This window comes from Copidosoma floridanum, unplaced genomic scaffold, assembly GCF_036245765.1.
Source record: "Copidosoma floridanum isolate Cflo_tuat_1 unplaced genomic scaffold, Cflo_Japanese_pri ptg000006l, whole genome shotgun sequence".
Taxonomy (NCBI): Eukaryota; Metazoa; Arthropoda; class Insecta; order Hymenoptera; family Encyrtidae; genus Copidosoma; species Copidosoma floridanum.
The window spans coordinates 27,737,066-27,756,400 of NW_028321883.1; the positions used below are offsets into that span (position 1 = coordinate 27,737,066).

Genomic DNA, 19,335 nt, shown 5'->3' on the forward strand with positions numbered 1-19,335 from the left:
TTAGCGTTGTGAGTTGTGACATATATCTTAACTACTTATCTTTTTTTTTTTTTTCGTATGTTTCGTAGTTTGTACTTCGTAAGCTCATTTTTTAGCATTTTATAGAATATAGAGATGCAAAAACAAGTGACAAAATAAACATTGTGCAAGTCATTGAAATGAAACACAAAAGTTGGTGCTAGCAAGTATCGCACCTTAATAATACGATTATGGTTAAGGTAAAGGTAAACATCTTTTAGCCATTTAACCTTGAAGTAATTAATATATTTATTGTAATGTTTTAGGTGTTACGAGGGTAAAATTGAGGTAAAAAAAAATTGGTGGATCAGTTTAATTTTTTTTTTTTTTTTTTTTTTTTTTTTTTTTTTTTTTTTTGTAACACGTCTATTTCGCCATGATGTATCGAGACACTTTGGTGAACTTGTTAAAACCTCACAGTGGTCAGATCCAACAACAAAATCCACATGTGCCATTACAACAAAACATTATTATGCCACATTCGCAAATTGGTGGATCGCCACCAATACCAGTTATTTTAGACTCAAATGCTGCCATGAGTCTGGCAATGGGCACATCGATGTATCACGAAAGATCTTTGATGGCACGCAATGATATTTGGCACAGAATACTAATCCTTCGCGGAGGCCTTTATGAAAAAGAAGTTATATTGAAGAGTATTTTGAAAGCTGTTAATCCAGCAGACCTGATCCCTGTAAAATATCAGATTATTGGAGAAGATTCTTGCTTTATTGCTCGGAATTGTGACAGAGCTCTAGATTCACTTTGCAAAACTAGCTTGATTGTTAACTGTCCTGATGGAAATCCTTTGATTCTTTCAATAACTCTTGGATTTGCTTCCATTCACGATCTAAAAATCAACATCCAACCACTTTTGTTGACAGCACTGAAAAAAAGGTATGACAGTGAATCTAAAAAGCTAGATTTGACTGATTTTCACAGAGATCCCGATGTTTACAATACAGTCTACTGCCCTCTGGCTCAGACCAAAACTTTGACCCATGTTCTAAAATTAGCCAAAACTGCGTTTGGCTCTATTGACTACATCAATTTACAGAGTAACGAACTTACTTCACTTATGTTGGTAGACACAGCAAATATAAAGTCTCTTAAATGCATGGATTTAAGAGACAATTATTTTTTAAGAGTTGAGGCCTTAGAGCCTTTAAAAGCTATCAATATTTCGGAAATTTGGTTGGATGGCAATCCTTTGTGTGATAATTATTCAAGGGCAAATCAATATGTCGAGGCTATAAGGCAATACTTCCCTCATATGACAAAATTAGATGGAGTACAAATCAGTGCACCAGGAATGCCATTGATTTTTAAAAGTTACGTAAAAAACTATCAAAGAAAATACCTCATTGAACAGTTTGTCTACCATTTTTTCAGAGCTTATGATTTTAGTGACAGAAATGTTCTTAAAGGCTTGTATGATACTAATGCATGGTATTCTACAACAGTTGGAACCCCTACCTCTCCAACTACAAAAAGAGCTCTTGAACCATTTGGACCGGAAAATAGAAACTTGTTGATTTTCGGCAAAAACAGCCAACAGCTTTTGTATCACGGGCAAGATCAGATTCTCAAAGTTTTTAAAAATTTACCACCTTCTCAGCACATTCACAGGTCACTTTGTTGCGATCTGATGTATGACAGTGATCAAATGATCATTATATCCGTGGAAGGATTATTTAAATCAATGCTTGCTCTGAATCAACTATTTTCTTTCAATAGAACATTTGTTTTAGTAGCGCAAGAAGAAAATGAATACAAAATAATAAACGATCAATACCACGTAAATCCACCGATACAAATGGCTGATCACTTTAAATATAATTTAGAGAAAGAAGTCATTCCCGAGTACGAACCAAACTGTTTTAGTCCCAGTGAAAAAGAAAATTTGATTCTCAGTTTGCAAGAAAAAACTACAATGGGAGTTGAAACGTGTGAAAAATATTTAAAAGAGGCAAATTGGAGCTTGAAAAAAGCAATCACGAATTTTTTGAACCACCATAAAAATGGACTGATACCCAAAGACTGTTACAAGTAAAAGTTTTGCTAAGAACGAAGATGGTTTTTTTGTAAAAATAATCGTAAGTGTAATTTTTACTTTTATTCGATAAAGCAAAAAATATTGTAATATACTTTCTTGTCACGATCTTGAATAAATTTTTGTAAAACATTTGAAATGGACATTTTCGCGCGTATTCTATGGACTTATTAAGGGGAGGGGGGAGATTCGGGAGGGGATGTGCTTTGTGTGCTCTATATTTTTGTGTGTACAACTTGACACAATCGTGTGACTGCCAGTGGGCCTCGTCCTCTGCGATTTTTGTTGTATTTTTAGTGATCGTATTATTAAAAGTGCAATTTGTAAAATTTCGCTTTTTACCATAGCAATATTAGAGAAAAAGGGATAGTTAAATGTTTATCTGTATGATTTAACACATTACGTAAATCTAACCTATTATTGGTAAGTTGTTTTTGATCATTTTCCATGATGTTAACTTATATTTTTTATTGACTTACTTATGAAATGCAGTACAAAAAAAATTTTAAAAAGCCATGGCAGCCGATACAACTGCGGTCAGCAAATTTTTAGTCCCTGTAAGGTTGACGCATCAAGATCCAATATTTTCAAAAAGTGAAATGAAAGCAGCAAATCAGATAGACGTGTGGCACAAATTTATTTTATTTAATATTGATAAGGCAGACAAAAACATGGTACTTGATGCTTTGATTGAAGCTTGTGTGCCATTAATTTTTTTTCCTGTCATGTACCAAATGGAAGCCAAAGACAAAGCTACCTTTTTGACCATGTGTAAGTCTAACACCATTCAAAAGCTTGTAAATAACAAAATGCAAGTAAGACTAAAAAGTGGAAAAACTATTCAGTACGACATTGTACTGTCTTTTCTTTCGTACAAAGATATGCCAATGAATGCTCAACAAATCATTTCTAGTGCTATTAGAATACGCTACAATAAAGAAATGAATTTAAGAAAGATATTGAATCTTACGAATTTTATCAATGACAAAATGTTGAGCTCTGTGTACTGCCCGATTCATATACCAGCGATATTTGATAGTATCTTACGTTTTTCGAAGGCTGCTTTGGCACCTTCTTCCATGAGAGATGCTAAGCTCAATGTAAGAGATTTTATTTTGCGAGCCAACAATATGGAAACTTTATGTTTCAGCGAGAAAGTTTTCAACTTTCATTTCACCAAGTTGGATGTCCGTGACAATAAGTTGAACGATATAATTTTATTAAAGCCATTCAGTGAATATAAAATAACAGAACTGTGGCTCGATGGGAACCCTTTTTGCACAAGTTATGAAACAGCCAAGGATTATGTGAATGCAGCAAAGACCATCTTTCCACACTTGCAAATCTTAGATGGACATGTGATTGGAAATGAAGATAAAATGATACCAGTGTATCATAGGCACTTTATCGCTGACAAGTTTAAACTGAATTTGATCAAACAATTCTTGGAACACTTTTTTACTTGCTACGATCAAGACGACAGAATAATTTTGAATGGGCTCTATGATACTGGAGCATTATTTTCAATGACGGTCGGCCAGATCATGGACAATTCACACAAAAATATCATCAAATCTTTTGCAATGAACAGAAATTTACTAAAATTCGTGGACTACGCAAAATGCAATGAATTTTTGTTATATGGGCCAGAGAATATTATATCCGCTTTAAGACGTGAACCTCCCACCCTTCACAAACTAAAATACATAGATATTGATTTACTTTTTAGTACAAATAACTCTTTTGCCATATCGGTACAAGGTCCATTCCTCTACAGGAAACACAGTGCAACACCTATGTGGTTTGAAAGAACATTAATTGTCGTAGCTAAAGAAGACAATGAATTTTGCATTATCAATGATCAATATCATATAGACAACTGTCCAGAAAATTTAAACTATCCAGATTTGGCAGAGTTAAAATTTATAACTGATAAACCAGTACCTGTATTTCATCCCACGACGTTTAGCGCTGCTGAAAAAAAACAACTATTACAATTGGTACAAGATTTAACATGTATGAACGTCGAGCATGCGAGTAAACTTTTGTGTGAAGCCAATTGGGATATTCGTCAGGCAATTAAGACTTTTATGTCCAACTATGTTAATAATAAAATTTCTACCGAAGCTTTTAAATGATAATTTTTTTGCGACTAGTCTAGTAATTGTACATAATTACATGTAAGTTTTCCAATTTTTTTTACTTACAATAAAATTAAACATCAAAAATTTTGTAATCAAATATTTATTTTCTCAAAAATTCCTCTCGAATGATATTTAAAATTTCAACGTCTAACAACCTTTCTGCGTATTTAAAAGCGTTATAGTTTTAGTCGTATAACTAATGATGTTTACATTGGCACCTACTCCAAGTTCGAAGACCCTTTGCATAAGAGGCAGTGCATATTCTGCAAAAAGTTTTATAAAAAATTTAGTTCAATCATGAAATTTTTTTTCCAAAATTTAATTTTTAATTCGAAATACCTTGCATGCACATGACGTAGTCTGGAAGTTTTTCCAAGGCTGACATAAGAATGTCCGATCTAGAATTATCAAGGCATCTTTGGAATGCTGCAAGTACACTGAGATTCGGGCAAGGCCGATGTTTAAGTGCCTTTGTAACCAGTGCGTGAGCTAATGTCCTTACGTTTCCTTGAGGGGATGTAAACAAGTCCGTTATATTATCGATAATAGGTTCCAATAAATTTGGATCCCGCATGGATAAACTTTCTATTTCTTGCAAAGCATTATACACATCTAGAAAATAAACAATGTTTTATTTAACAGTGTCAAACGTAAGAAAAAAATTGCCACGAATTTTTAATACCATCGCCTTGATTTTTCGTGAGTGTAGCCAGTAAAGCCGGTAAGTGCGGAAATTCCCTTGGAGGCGTTTTTTCTTTTTTACGAAAAGTCGCCGAGACTAATACTAAATCTTCGTTTTCGCCTTCTCTTGGCAGAGGAATTCCGGCTACAAGACTTTTTAAGGATGTAATCCCAAGGTAGTAAGCTTGCAGCTCGCTACGGAATAGATTATTTTTTGAGAATTACTTGAAGAAAAAAAAAAAAAAAAAAATTTTAAACCATTAAACTTACTGAAGTACTTGTGCGTGTCTTTGTAAATATTGAAGAGCAGATTTTTCATTATGTTTCACGTACTCTTTAAGAAACTCTGCGAATCTTCTTAAAAGAGATACGAAATCTTCCGCTCTATGATAATTCTGAAAATTAACGAATTTTACAATTACGAAACATAAATATCCGAGATTAAATTAAGCAAATGGCATTATTTACTTTAAAACATAGTAAGTAAGTATCGAGTGTGTCCTGGAGTCCTTTTGAATGTTCTTGGTTGAAAATGTGTGGTTGCAAGAGTTCAAGTAAACCCATGACTTGCACAAAAAGGTGAACGTGGTGTTTCGAGCGGAACTCCCTCGAGTCGAGGTCACAGAGACCCGTGAGAGTCGATGCCAATAGGGGCAACTGCCTCAGCATTAGAAGCGGATGTACTGCAGCCATTTTACGGGTACATTGATCAAGCTCTCGCACTTTTGAGCCCATCGACTTTTGCTGTGGTAACGTTGTCAGAGCCGTCAATAAAGTGTGAGTCATACGGTCTAAAGTTGAATTCGTCCATTCGGATATGTTTGCTCCACTCATCATCTTCTTTGACTGATTTATATTCAGATAGCTTATAATCTTTGGCACTTTCATGTAAAGCTGCAGTAGTAACTGATGAGCCATATCCGAATACACGCTGAAATTAATTCGTTATGACGTTCAGTTTCGTTCATTTTGGTGTTTAAAAATGTGTGTGAATACAACAAAATTACTAACTCGGTACGGTTCGTCATTTGGTCGGCCAAATGTTTAACTACAGACACCATCATTTCATCCTCAGAAGAGCAGCAACAAGTCATCAAGTCTAATCTGGCCTCCATTTGAGTCACTGCCGTTTTTTGATTTTCTCGTTCACACAGTATTACCGCCTCTTCGATCAAGTACATTACGAGAACCAACAGCTGATTACTTGTTAGTAACAAAATATTTTCTGGCATGTCATTTTTCGTAGAATATTTCTCACGACCTTGCCATAATTTTGGATTGCAAGTCAGTGCCCACAAAAAGTCCAAAACGGCGGTTGGATCGTAGCTGAAGTAAAAATAAAGTAGATAAAGTTCTATGTTACAATAAGCTAACATTTGGTTTCACCATAAAACTTACGTTTGGTGGCACTGACACAGTAGTTGTCCTACGCACTTGTGCAGAGTTGCCCAACTGGCTCCATGCGCCAATAAAGTCAACAGATACGGCCTGCAGGAGTGTGATCTAACTACGCTTTCGTCAATTCTTATGTACACATTCGTTTTTCCGAATAACAGCCTAGTTTGTAGATCAGGACAGGTACCGATAAGCTCGGGCTCGACCGACGCTAGCCAATCGATTAGTAAGCCGGTGCGAGGTTTAATGCCCTGCTCACTGTCGGTGACCAGTAATTTTGCCATCGCCTCTACAAGAGCATCGTTTCGCTGTTGCTGCATGCACAGATCAAGCAATCGGCTGCCTACATTTTCGAGTTTATCCGGTTCTGCGTTCTCAAGTATCGCGCCAGGTTCGCGCGACTTTGCCAGAGTGGCGAGCTCTTTGTGTCGAGGGGTTTTAGATTCATGCGATTTTGTAAAATCGCGGAGAATCAAGAGAATCGGGGCATCGATGTCGCCGATCAAGGTCATCAAATTCAAACACATCTCTTTAGCCACGTATGCAAGCTCGATCGTCTTAGGGCAGCTAGACGGCTTTTTCAGGGGCAGAAGGATCACTCGCATAAGTGTACACGAAAATTGTGACATGCGGACGAGCGATGTCAGGAAATCTTTGACCTGAATGGAACTCAGTACATCCATAATGTGTTTTATAGCCACGGCGATTGCTCCTCGATCTGTCTCCATCCTTGACTCGTACAGATCTTTAGCGAGTATTTTGTGTAATCTACGGTAAATCTCTGTTTTCTGTTGTATCGTTATATTTTCGATGAACAACTGATTTATAAGATTTGGTACGTCAGTTTTAACTGTGCTCTGTTGAGTGACACTTTGTTTTTGCAGCAGAACGCTTCGCGGTAGCAACTCCAGACGCGTGTTGACCGATGGAATGCTCTCGTCGGGCTCTTCTTGAGCCTCATGCTGCACGTGCTCCAAGAAAATTACACCTCCAGTTGCACCCCGGTTATGCAAGATTCTCACGAGCTGCAAAATAAAACTAATAAGAATGTCGTTTTTTCCTACGTCAATGAAAAAAAAAAAAAACCGCTTTCGTATGAATCATGTTACCTGTGCCATGTAAGTCTTGTTAAGAACGTTGTTCGTCACAGATACGGGATCGATTTGAACGGCAGCATCGAGCAAGTGTAACAACTTTGTCATAGTATTAACGGGTACTCCGAAGCTCTGTATAAACAGAACTAACTGATAGGCTTCCAAGTCGCGCAATGCTGCGTCGACTAGGCGCGGTATGTTGCTACGAATCATGCGCAACTTCAACCAGTCTGGTATTAGAAGCGCTTCCTCTCCCGTGTCAACGAGGTAAGCCTTAGGCGGCTCATGGTCCTCTGGAAACCAGATCTCCAGTAGCTGGTCAAACAGCTCATCGTTATCGACTTGGTCGTACGTCAAGAGAATGACCATAGCGTGCACGACTAGAATGTGCATGGTGCACTCCTCACCTGTAGACCAGTGAACCAATATTAAATCTTGATTCTCGAGCCACGTCACTCGTGAGCCATCTTGTCGGGGTGCTCTTGCCTGGAATTAACAATGTTGCAAATGAAACGAGCTGCGAAATTATATAAACAAATAAAAATAGACCAAGTATCAATGAAACTTGGTGTTATTACCTTGTTCAAATAATTCGTGTAAATTGAAAGAAAATCGTGCAAAGTTTGTCTGCCCTGTACGCTATCAGAATCCGGTTGTGGCAATATAGCCGCGATAATGGTATTTCTCTCGACAACCAATTGCGAAAGCTCATTCACTAAATTTATTAAATCAGACAGATCGTCATTGAGCGTGTGCTCAGCCAAGTACGCTATGTATGCCTGTACCAGGTCGGGATTGTTCTCCACCTGGCAGGCGCTTCTCAGAGCTTTCGATACTAAAAGACGTACGTCCTGAAAGTGGGGTATCGACGAAAGCTTATGCAGTAGCCAAGACTCGCTAAAAAAAATGATGAACCTTCATATTGATCCAATGAAAATATAAGGGCATGTGTATATTTTTGCTTTTCCTCTTACTTGTTATTATAGCCATCAACATCCATGTGCTCATCCACTCGAATCGTACCTAAAATCAGTTTGAGGCCAGTGATGGCCTGACCTCTGCTAGAAGTTATCTGGCTGCTCAGTCTTCTCAAAAAATACTCGAGAATCTCATAAGAGTGCAGACTTTCCTGAAGGGGATCAGTGAGCAGCAATTGCAAATGAGCGAGTAGCTGCCGTTGTCTCGGCTGCTTGTCTGCCTGGCCGCTTGATGATAGTAGGTATTCGCACAAACACTGGACCGGAAGCTGACTAAGGGATCCCTCGCAACTCTGCACAAGGTCGGCGAGCCAGGGCATATTCTGGGAGGAGCTGGCCTGTTGGCGCTGAATGATATCGAGGAGAAAATCGGGTTTCCGCGAGCGGCACAACAGGTGGCCCAAACGGTGCGTAGTATTTAGTGCCTGTATTATCTCAAGGATGTTTTGCGGAGGTCGTCGGGCAATGAGCGTCGGCTCCATCATTACCACCGATGACAACAGCAACGAAGTCTGCTCCGATATTTGGGTACGCGTAGACGCCGCAGCTAGATGAACTTCGTACTGCAATATTTGTTGTTTTTCCATACTATCATAACGAAACTCTTTGGCTCGCTCTTCCTCGATTGTTTCTGGCAAAGCCATCGTCGGCGGGGGGTACGTAAATTGACTACAAATAACATAATAGCATCCATAGTAAAAAAAAGTATGCTTTCCTTGGAGTACATAAAGTGATAAAAATTTTAAAAGAGATACTTGCTTGGTAATACACATTTCCATCAGCACTCTTAATGTTGGATAGCGCTCCCACGCCAGAGTGCCAACTGTCAAAGGATTCTGAGTAGCCATTATCAATAGTATGACCCAGCTTTTCCAATACAGGTTGGTAATTGCCAATGCGGGTGGCACATAGCCTGCGGGAAGACTTATAGAGATAGGAGCTTGGTACGCGCATAAGCTAAATATTTGATCGATGATCATTATGTTGTTGATGCACAACAGCGGAAACGTTTCGGACGAACTCTGAGCTGCTCTCCTGACTAAACTTTCCACAAGATCCAGCTTTTGTGCATTTGTTAGTCCATCCTCCTGATCGAGACAAATGGGCAGATGAAAAAATTTTGTTGAAATTCACTTTTTTAAACATTGATTATCTGTGCAAGCCTACCTTCATAGTCAAAATATTCGATAATGTGTTTTCAAGTAAAGGCACTTCAGAAACCATTCTCATATAAAACGCTCTTTCAGGTTCCGGCGGAAAGTTGTCCGGTCTGTAATACTGTTCCAGTGGCTCGAGAAGCATGATCTTTTGCACGGCGTGTATCAAAGCTTCTTTGTTGATGTTGTAAATCTGAGGTGCCGTATTCTGCAACCATGTTATGGTCTGATCTTGTATCACAGCCACCAAATTTTGAAACTGGTGCAGCAGACCAACATCTTTTTTGTCTCCACGCTGGCACAACATTGCAGCTTCTTTGACTTGCGGACTAATGGCCAGAAACATGCACAGACACAGTAGATCAATTATGGACGTGAACACTCTATCTTTGGATTCATGATTCGAATTCAATTGCTGAAGGACTTCCATTCGTGATTTCATCATGGTATTAGTTAGACTCAACAAGTTGATGTCGTGTCGACAAATTCGAACGATTTCTCGTAAAAGTGCACGCAGAGGCCTCAAGTATTCATCGCGACTCAACAAAAGATCTAGAAATATTTCACCCAAAAGTTGTGCTGATGGCTCTGGAGCAGTTTGAAACATAACTGCTAACATGGGCATGTTGTTGGGGTTCCTTGCGTTCGATAATTCATTATATACCGTGTGTTTCAATATAGTCGACAAATTTCCTGGATGAAGACCGATTATTTCCTTAACGCCATTTAAATACAAATTTACAACAGCTTTTGTTTTCAATCTCATTTTCACGAGTTGGCTGATGACCTCTACATCGCGCTGAGTGTGAGACGTACAATTGTAACAAATATAACTGAGAAGCTCCTGAGCCGTTCTCATTAGCTTTGGATTGTGCAGCCATACTTCCAGTCGCGGCACGGCGATATTTCTTATTTCTACAAAGCCGCAGGCTGAAGACAACAATTTCAAGAAATTTCTTGTTATCGTGTCTGGTTGTCTTCTATTTAATTGTTCTTTTACTGTTTCCACAACGATATTTTCTACAGCATCCATGCAGTGAGCATAACGATGACAGACAGGTAGATCTATTTTGTCTTTATCACCAGTCAATTGAATAAGAGAAGTTGCAGAGTCATCATCTTCCAACAATGTGGAAGGACTAGAACACTCTCTGGGAGTCATCATTAATAGCTCTGGCTGTAATACACTTTTTGGAGGTATTCTGGTGTTGAACCCTGTTAAAATGTTATCTACAAATCCTTTACATTCTTCATTATCGACCCACATTCTTTCACCCAAAGCATCTTCAATATAAATCTGCAAACATTGGTAAGTACTTTATTAAATGAATAAAATTTAAACAAAGATAAATCAAGTCAAATACCTTAATAAAAACATCAGGCCACTCTTTTTTGTCGGAAAATCCTTTCATCAATAAATTAGCTACTAGTACAGGTACTATGGGATTGCCTTTATTTTTAAAACTATGTGTCTGATCCCTTTTTAAAAGAGATGCCAAGGCATGTAATATACAATGATGGGAAAATATGGAAGGTCTTATTTTTACCAAATATAAAAGACCAAATGTCACAACACTGTCTGGTTTCCATCTCGAACTTTTCAAGTTTCTTATAGCACCACACACTAAACCTATCAATTTTTCACCATCGTCACTCTCGTTCGCTTCCAAAACCAGGGGTACAAGTTCAGCTGGATCACAGTCTATCGAAACTCCTTCCCAAACTTCAGTATAGCTTACAGTGGGTCTTGGTGGAGCTGTGGTGTGTGCTGATAGTTTGGGCTTTTTTGCAGGAATCAGAGATTGTATGGGAGGTCCTTCTTTTTTCCTGTCATTGTCTGAAAAATTCATACAATTCGTAAAATGCATATTTTTATGTTTAATAATATAAGAAAAAGATGATAGAAAAATTAAATCTTACTGATGACTGAAGAGCTAGATCCAGGTTTAGTCAGAACTCCGGATCTTTTAGGATCCAAAACCTCTGTTCTAGAGCCTTTCGATCCAAGTGCTATAAAATCAGACGGGTGTGGAGCAATTTTATTCTTGGAGCCTCTACCACCTCCAGTTTTTCCTCTTTCCATGATACGCTATTTTTGTCAAATTTCTTCCACATAAGAATAGTTTCTGAAATAAAAAATTCCAAACCATTGTACCACTTTATATTAACATCAAAGTTCTAATATATTAAAGTAGCATTGCATTAAATCACAATATTGCAGGAAAGTTTATAATTTCAACTTGTCAACAATAATTTGGAGCTTTCTCGTTGGCTACTTGTATGTTTTTAAATGTACTATTGTGTATATTTGTAAATAAGGATGTCTATACATTGGCAAGTGTTTCTAGGGGATTTGAAAAGTAACAAAAGGCACTAGATACTCAAGTTACGACATTCATACCTTAAGTATATACACGTCCGTACGACACGACAGCCTGGATGCATCTGCGAAGGCGCACGCCGACGTGGTGCTCACTGCAGTGAATACATATGTATATGGCCGGCGCGCCCCCTAACCCCCCCCGCCAGCCACAAAAACTTCAATTTCTAACCTCTCCGTGTTACTCACTACGATCGATCCTTTTCCTTCACGATAACCCAAAACGCTCAATACTTTTTAGTAATGTCTTCACGCATCACGCGATGATCTTCAGCTTCCAAAAAAACGCATTCGACTATCAGGAGCATCACCTGCAGGAGAGAAATCCGAGAAGATTGGCTCATTGGCTGTGTGTGTCACTATAAGCTCACTTCGCCCCGCACGGCGCTCCCCGCCATGCCACCGTGTGTTGACACTGTTGACAACTTATTAATGTGAAATTCACTTTCTCGAGAATAGAACAAAAAAAAAAATAAAAAAAAAATAAGGCCCGACGCTTGCGCATTAACAACCTACAAACCTACAAAGCAAGGAATTTCGGAGTTTCGGAGCAAAGGGTGTAAGGTATAAGTATACATATACGAGGTGCGCGCGGGGGTGAGTCAACAAATCTTTCTCGTTCTCGCCCCTATATATATTCGCCACATTCGCCAGTCTGATTTTCGTTACCTCGCTTGGCGGCTCGCGAGCGCGAGGGAGAGTATATACTTAGCGAGGAACGAAATAACGGGCACTTTGCGCCGTCCTGCATTGCAGGTACACCAGTGTTTTTCTTTCCTCTTACACATCGAAGTTTTGGGAGAGCTCTCGTATCATCTACACCCAACATTCTGAGGAGTACCTGCTTTTGTGTGTTTCAGTGGCTCAGTCGATTTTTGACATTCCGTATAGCTGAGCACAGCTGTCACAAAAACTCGTGAATCATGGTGAGTAGTTATCTCTTGTGTATGATTTCGTCAGCTCTATTTTATTGCACCTGTCGTGAAATTTTTTAAATATATATACCCTTAAGTGACCGAGAGGGTATGATCTGGGGCGCACGTAGGTACGTCAAATAATATATACTCGTACGGGAGGGAGCTCGGTGCTGCGTCAATAATCCTCCCCGTGTGGGTATCTATTGAGCATGTTCTGCCCTGGTGCTCTACTTTTATGTGATGCTGATTTTATTGCTCGAGCGGCCTCGCCGCAGGGTCAAGGAAATCGATTGTCCAGAATACCTACACGTATAATATATGCATTACACTTGATTGAAAGCTCAGCCGTGGTTTTTTTTTTTTTTCTTTTCCAGCGGATGAGGGCGGACAGGTGTCCTACGGACGAGCTCAGCCTTACCAACTGTGCGATTGTCCACCCCAGTGATTTCACCGACGACGTCAGGTTTGTACAACACCTTTTGATTTTTTTTCCAAACCCAAGTGTATACAATACATATACCCTTATGTTGTATACTTATCAGTCTGAATGGGGGTATTTTACGAGAGACAGGTATCGTGCGTAAGCGCGTTGGATTGCGTGTCAGAGGGAGCCAGACAGTCGAGGGGGTTGTTTGGTATATTTCTACAGTATTGCCTCTTGACATTGGTAATTTATTGATCCCTTAGGTAGGATAAAGGCAAATTCCTCTGATAATATATTATACTCTAAACCACTAGGGTTTCCCTTGACAGTTGGATCTCTCTGTCAGAGAAAAAGTGGTAAAGTTTTATACTTTATTATCTAAAACTGTCAACGTCACTCATTAAAATAAATTTTTTTTTTTTTTACTTAATTTGTTATGAAGATTTGTTTTAATTCATTTTGAATTAGGTACTTGGTGGATTTTACATAAAAAAATTGAAAAAAAAACTTTAAGGTAAATAATGAAATGTTTCATTTGTATCTTTCAACTTTAGGCACATTGAGGTGTCAACTCAGCCCAACCAGCGTTTTATTTTCTCGATCAGAACATGTCCCCAAATACACAAAGGTTGCATAGGCTTCAGCATGCCTCAAAGGAAATGGGCTACACTGTCTGTTGGCCAAGAACTGGAGGTGAACCCCTATTATTTCGACTCTTCATCGACATCAGTGTTCCTTTCCAGCATCTCTGTAGAAGCCGATTTCTTACAAAAAAAGACGTGAGTATATAAACTTTTACATATAGATAAACATAGATTTTTTTTTATCTCTTACTTCTGTATGTTGAATAAAAAAAATTTTGTCCACAGAACAAGTTTAGATCCATATGACACCGAAGAAATGGCTAAGGATTTTCTTATGCAGTTTGCTGGTCAAGCTTTTACAGTTGGCCAGCAACTGGCATTTCAATTTAAGGACAAAAGAATGCTTGGCTTGGTGGTGAAGAGTTTGGAAGCTGCTGATATTGCTGCTATAAAATCTGGACAAGAATCCAAGCCCAATAAAACCAGGATGGGCTGCTGCCTTGGCGATACTGCAATCCAGTTTGAAAAAGCGCCCAACTCGAGCTTAAACTTGACAGGAACAAAACAGGGAAAAGTCACGCGCCAATCAATCATTAATCCTGACTTTGACTTCAACAAAATGGGCATTGGTGGCTTGGACAAAGAATTCAATGCTATTTTCAGAAGAGCATTTGCGTCACGTGTCTTTCCACCTGAAGTTGTTACACAACTAGGTCTTAAGCACGTAAAAGGTATCTTACTGTATGGTCCACCGGGTACTGGTAAAACTCTCATGGCCAGACAAATTGGAAAAATGCTGAACGCAAGGGAACCAAAGATTGTAAATGGTCCTCAGATATTAGATAAATATGTTGGTGAGAGTGAAGCAAATATCAGACGATTGTTTGCCGAAGCTGAAGAGGAAGAGAAACGAGTATGACATCTTCAACATACAAAATTTTAGTTAGTCTTAAATATTTATTAACATCATTTTTTCTTTTCAACAGTGTGGGCCCAACAGTGGACTTCATATTATTATATTTGATGAGATTGACGCTATCTGTAAGCAAAGAGGAAGTGTAGCTGGTGCTACAGGTGTTCATGATACTGTAGTCAATCAGCTACTCGCTAAAATTGATGGTGTTGAACAATTAAATAATATTTTGGTAATTGGTATGACAAATAGACGGGACATGATCGATGATGCTCTTTTGCGACCTGGTAGATTAGAGGTAAATTCCAAACTTAAAATTTTTCACTAAAATAATTATTGAAACTAAATTCACTTTTATTTTGTAATAAAGGTTCAAATAGAAATCAGTCTGCCAGATGAGCATGGCAGATTCCAAATTTTGAATATTCACACATCAAGAATGAGGGACTACAAAAAGATCGATCATGATGTGGATTTGAAAGAACTTGCCGTGTTAACAAAAAATTTCAGTGGTGCTGAGTTGGAAGGTTTAGTCAGAGCTGCCCAAAGTACAGCTATGAACAGGTTAATTAAGGCCTCTAGTAAAGTCGAAGTAGATCCTGCAGCTATGGAAAAACTGATGGTTGGAAGAAGTGATTTTCTCCATGCCTTGGAAAATGACATTAAACCAGTGAGTTAAAGTTATACTGCTGAAAATTGTATTTTTCTCTTTCTTTGAATTATTAAAATTTTTTTGTATCACAGGCTTTTGGAGCAAGTGCCGAGGTTCTCGAGCATCTGTTGGCTCGAGGCATCATCAATTGGGGAAAGCCAGTTACCGAGATTCTTGCCGATGGAAATCTTTGCATTCAGGAAGCTCGAGCTGCCGAGGGCTCAGGACGGGTATGCATTCTGCTCGAAGGCCCACCTAATGCTGGCAAAACTGCTCTTGCTGCCCAAATTGCAAAGAATTCTGACTTTCCATTTGTCAAAATCTGTGCCCCAGAAGATATGGTTGGCTTTACGGAGTCCGCAAAGTGTTTGTCAATTCGCAAAGTAAGGCATCCAATAATTGCATCGATGGTAAATCATATATTTCATTGATCGCAATAATCAAACTTTTTTTTTTTAGATATTCGACGACGCATATCGCTCTCAGCTTAGTTGTATTGTAGTTGATAATATCGAACGCTTGATAGATTATGGTGCGATTGGGCCTAGGTATTCGAATTTGACCTTGCAAGCACTGTTAGTTCTTTTGAAAAACGTGCCACCCCGTGGAAGAAAGTTGTTAATCATTTGCACTACTAGCCGCAGGTGAATTTTAGTAATGATTTTTAGAAACATACTTTTAAACTTTGTTTTATCATATATTGTCATTAATATTTATTTTTAGGCAAGTATTAGAAGATTTGGAGCTCATTTCGTCCTTCAAGCCCATTCTACATGTTCCCAAACTATCTACTCCAGAGCAGCTCCTAACAGTATTGGAAGAAGTTGAACTCTTTACCAAACAAGAGTTGTCAACACTTCAAGGGAAACTTCATGGGAGACGGTAAACTTTTTATCAAACTTTGTTTAAGCAACCATATTTTACATACACTACACTGTAGGTACATACACGTTCTTCCGCGTAACAGTTCTAACACTCTTAGTTGCCCATCACATCATTGAGGTCATTTATCAAAATCCTAATACTACATGTAAATCATAAAAAAAAAAAAAGTAAATTTTTTTTACAATCTACAAAACGTAGGACCAGGCACTGGGTTTTTCCTAATCGAAAAGCTAAAGCACCAACGCAATGTACAAACAAGTAATCATTAATTAAACTTTACTTGAACTATATAGTATGTAGCAGCGTAGATAGTGGGGAAGCTCTTGGTTTGTTCGAGCGTTAAACCCTTACAGCCTTGCTTCTTTTGTTTTGTATATATATATATATATATATATATATGATGAGTGTCTCATACCTATGTGACCTTTATGATGGTACCATATACCTTAATACTTAAGTTCTGTATTTAAACCTTTCCTCTCCTAGTATTGTTTAGTCGTTCATTAAAAAATAGTGATTCATGAAAATTTGCCAATTGTTTATAAATTATACATTTTAACTAATGTTTTCATAAAAAAAAAAAAAAAAAATTTGTTTTAATTTCAGCATCTTCATTGCGATCAAGGATCTGCTGGGCTTGATAGATATGACACGACAAGTCGAACCGAATTATCGGGTTGTTAAATTCTTGACAAAACTCGAGGAAGAAGGTGGCATGGAGTAAACTGTATTTACTATTTATAGAATTTCATTTAATATTCGTTTAGTAAAACTCAATTTTGTCTAGTTGTATTAGTGAGCCTATACTGCATAGCATAAATTAAGCAATAACATGGCTTGATGATGAGGAAGAAAAATAATTATAATCGGCAACCTTAACACAATCTTTTCAAGTGCATTCTATGGCCGTATAGTTTTGAATAAAAAAAAGTATATTACTAGATTAGCATTATATTATATTGTATTGTTACTAAGTCTGACTTGGTCAATCTGGCTAAGAACAATTAAAGCGAGTTTATTCGACTTCCAAGAGTTAACCTTAATGCTCTTGACTTGTTTTGTCTGAGAATAATTACACTTTTCTCTTCTTTGTGAATAATGTTACTTGTTGATCAAGTCCTAAAAATAGATCTCCTGTATAAAAAGATAAAATGTGAATGTACAGAGTTGATTAATATAAGCACGATTGAATACTAAGTGCACATATAGATTGTTAGATGCTATGTTTGAGCCACTTATTTATTTTATTTTTTAATAGATAGAGTATATCTTGTACTTATTATTTTATTTATTAAAGTATTTTAAATTTGTTGAGTTACTATGTTAACGGCTCATTTCTTGGCAATAAACCATAAGCTGTGAAAAAGTGAAACATGAGAATGACAAAAGTATACATATTTTAAAGTATATTTGAAAGGTAGCTATGTTGTGGTAATGCAGGGGTCACAAATTAATTTATGTTTATTTGAATAATTACATTAATAGAAATGAAACATTGTAAATGTTTATTATAATCTTCATCAAACAATGAACTAGATAAAATCAGACTTAAGCATTTTGCCACCCAAAGAATTATTTTTTTAAGCATTATATACCGAGTCAATTCTTAAAATATGAAAATTTTGTAGACTATCTCTGTTAGCTAAAAAAATGTAAATGATATTCCATATTAGACACTGTTTTTACAGTCATTCCATTAATTTGATATGGATTATTTTTATTTTTTTAATATACTTGTGTTTATATTTTGAATGTGTTAACATTTGATGCCTTAAAAAAAAAAAAACGTTTGTAAGTAAATTGCATTCGTTTCTTCATATTTTAATTACTTAATTTTCACGTGAAAAATAATTTCTTCCTTGTTAAACTGATTGTAAAAAGAACATTGATGAGAAACAGCTCGTGCTTCTAAAGTTGTTTCAATTTGTTGTATAATTCACCCAATATGAAAAAACCCTCCGTTGATTGTACAAAAGAAAATATTATTTGCGTAAAATTTTATTCTTATAAATTATGTATGTATGTACATGTTTTGAATTATATTTATCAACGCTAGAACAATAAATGTACGTGTAAAAAAAAAAGTAGAACTGAAAACATTTTTTTATTACCCACAATAATTGATTTTTATATTTATTTAGTTATCCACGATGGCGTGATCCTTTATTTTGAAGAAACGAGCTAGCAGCACTCAAACAGAAAAATGACTACGAGAATTGGAGTTTTATAAAATGACGAGTTAAGTTTTATAAAGTAACGAGAAAGTTTATTAGAAAGTATAGCTTTAAATTGCTCGCTAATGGTAAAATAAACACTTCCGGTAAGGCTATATATATATGAACCTTACGAAGATATGAAAAAAATGCGGTCATTCTTTTAGTGATTAGTCCCTTCTGTGTAGGATTTTTTCAAGATTCTATACGTGTTATGGTACAGTTTTGAATTTTTAGTATTTGAATCTTATTTAATCTGTATCCATACATCAGTTTTTGATAAACTGTAGTAACAAAAAAAATGATACCTTTTCTTGCTCATTGGGTCTCCAAAAAAATACCAATTTTTGGCGCGATAGCAGCATACTTATACGTCACACTTTTTAATTAACAATATCTAACAAAATTATCTTGAGTATACATATATCAGACAATATAGATTCGTGAGTAAAAATATACACGGCGTAATAATATAAATTGTCGGTATCCATTATCACTCAACTTGATCAAAACAATCGTGGCAATTATTATCGAAAAGTGGACTTGAAGAATAAAAAAAAATTACCAACTTATACTTGCATGCACAATTTAAGATTATTAATTGGTAGTAATAATTATATGTGACAACCATCGGGCCATCTAACCACTAACTGTAATGTATAATAAAATAATTACCGCAGCACAGCAATTGATTAGTTTTCATATTTTTGTTTATTATTAGCGGCTTAGCAGCGTCGTCAATACTATATTTACTCCATGCGCTTGATAACTCAAGCAACTTTAATTTTTAAAGTAATTTATGCATAAAAAATAGAAACTTGACATTTATTGATTGTTATTAAGTTTAA

The 19,335-nt window shown here is 36.9% G+C and overlaps 4 protein-coding genes across 5 annotated transcripts; 3 read left to right on the top strand and 1 right to left on the bottom strand.

The window, feature by feature from the left end:
* The first annotated feature begins 74 nt into the window (after positions 1 to 74).
* On the top strand, positions 75 to 2,280 carry LOC106647200 (nuclear RNA export factor 2). Its single transcript, XM_014363490.2, has 2 exons — positions 75 to 218; positions 285 to 2,280. Exon 2 carries the CDS (start codon positions 395 to 397, stop codon positions 2,069 to 2,071), a length of 1,677 nt encoding a protein of 558 aa, XP_014218976.2. The 5' UTR covers positions 75 to 218; positions 285 to 394; the 3' UTR covers positions 2,072 to 2,280.
* LOC106647201 (nuclear RNA export factor 1) lies at positions 2,281 to 4,441 on the top strand. The gene is made up of 2 exons (XM_089598676.1): positions 2,281 to 2,494; positions 2,564 to 4,441. The coding sequence occupies exon 2, from the start codon at positions 2,587 to 2,589 to the stop codon at positions 4,207 to 4,209; it is 1,623 nt and encodes a 540-aa protein (XP_089454802.1). The 5' UTR covers positions 2,281 to 2,494; positions 2,564 to 2,586; the 3' UTR covers positions 4,210 to 4,441.
* Positions 4,299 to 12,290, bottom strand: IntS1 (integrator complex subunit 1). The gene is made up of 15 exons (XM_089598675.1): positions 11,921 to 12,290; positions 11,440 to 11,645; positions 10,884 to 11,356; positions 9,530 to 10,816; positions 9,122 to 9,450; positions 8,360 to 9,031; positions 7,964 to 8,282; positions 7,401 to 7,871; positions 6,295 to 7,316; positions 5,908 to 6,222; positions 5,365 to 5,827; positions 5,167 to 5,291; positions 4,898 to 5,091; positions 4,555 to 4,827; positions 4,299 to 4,478 (listed from the first exon to the last, which is right to left on the bottom strand). Exons 2-15 carry the CDS (start codon positions 11,600 to 11,602, stop codon positions 4,363 to 4,365), a joined length of 6,222 nt encoding a protein of 2,073 aa, XP_089454801.1. The 5' UTR covers positions 11,603 to 11,645; positions 11,921 to 12,290; the 3' UTR covers positions 4,299 to 4,362.
* Positions 12,291 to 12,476: 186 nt separating this feature from the next.
* Positions 12,477 to 18,542, top strand: LOC106647130 (vesicle-fusing ATPase 2). Of its 2 annotated transcripts, XM_014363389.2 has the most exons (11): positions 12,477 to 12,655; positions 12,760 to 12,825; positions 13,191 to 13,279; positions 13,795 to 14,019; positions 14,110 to 14,737; positions 14,811 to 15,035; positions 15,108 to 15,407; positions 15,482 to 15,772; positions 15,849 to 16,033; positions 16,113 to 16,271; positions 16,881 to 18,542. In XM_014363389.2, the coding sequence occupies exons 2-11, from the start codon at positions 12,823 to 12,825 to the stop codon at positions 16,996 to 16,998; spliced, it is 2,223 nt and encodes a 740-aa protein (XP_014218875.2). In that variant the 5' UTR covers positions 12,477 to 12,655; positions 12,760 to 12,822; the 3' UTR covers positions 16,999 to 18,542. The 2 variants fall into 2 exon arrangements, with proteins under 2 accessions (XP_014218875.2, XP_014218876.2); XM_014363390.2 differs by having other exon boundaries at positions 12,477 to 12,825.
* Positions 18,543 to 19,335: the final 793 nt, after the last annotated feature.

Coding starts and splice junctions, on each gene's coding strand:
- LOC106647201 (XM_089598676.1), top strand. CDS start 2,587: ATGGCAGCCGATACAACTGCGGTCAGCAAATTTTTAGTCCCTGTAAGG.
- LOC106647130 (XM_014363390.2), top strand. Junction 14,738..14,810: donor CTGAAGAGGAAGAGAAACGA/GTATGACATCTT, acceptor TCTTTTCAACAG/TGTGGGCCCAACAGTGGACT. Junction 15,408..15,481: donor TGGAAAATGACATTAAACCA/GTGAGTTAAAGT, acceptor TTTGTATCACAG/GCTTTTGGAGCAAGTGCCGA.
- IntS1 (XM_089598675.1), bottom strand. CDS start 11,602: ATGGAAAGAGGAAAAACTGGAGGTGGTAGAGGCTCCAAGAATAAAATT. Junction 8,283..8,359: donor GTTGATGGCTATAATAACAA/GTAAGAGGAAAA, acceptor CATTTTTTTTAG/CGAGTCTTGGCTACTGCATA. Junction 7,872..7,963: donor ACACGAATTATTTGAACAAG/GTAATAACACCA, acceptor TGTTAATTCCAG/GCAAGAGCACCCCGACAAGA.
- LOC106647200 (XM_014363490.2), top strand. CDS start 395: ATGATGTATCGAGACACTTTGGTGAACTTGTTAAAACCTCACAGTGGT.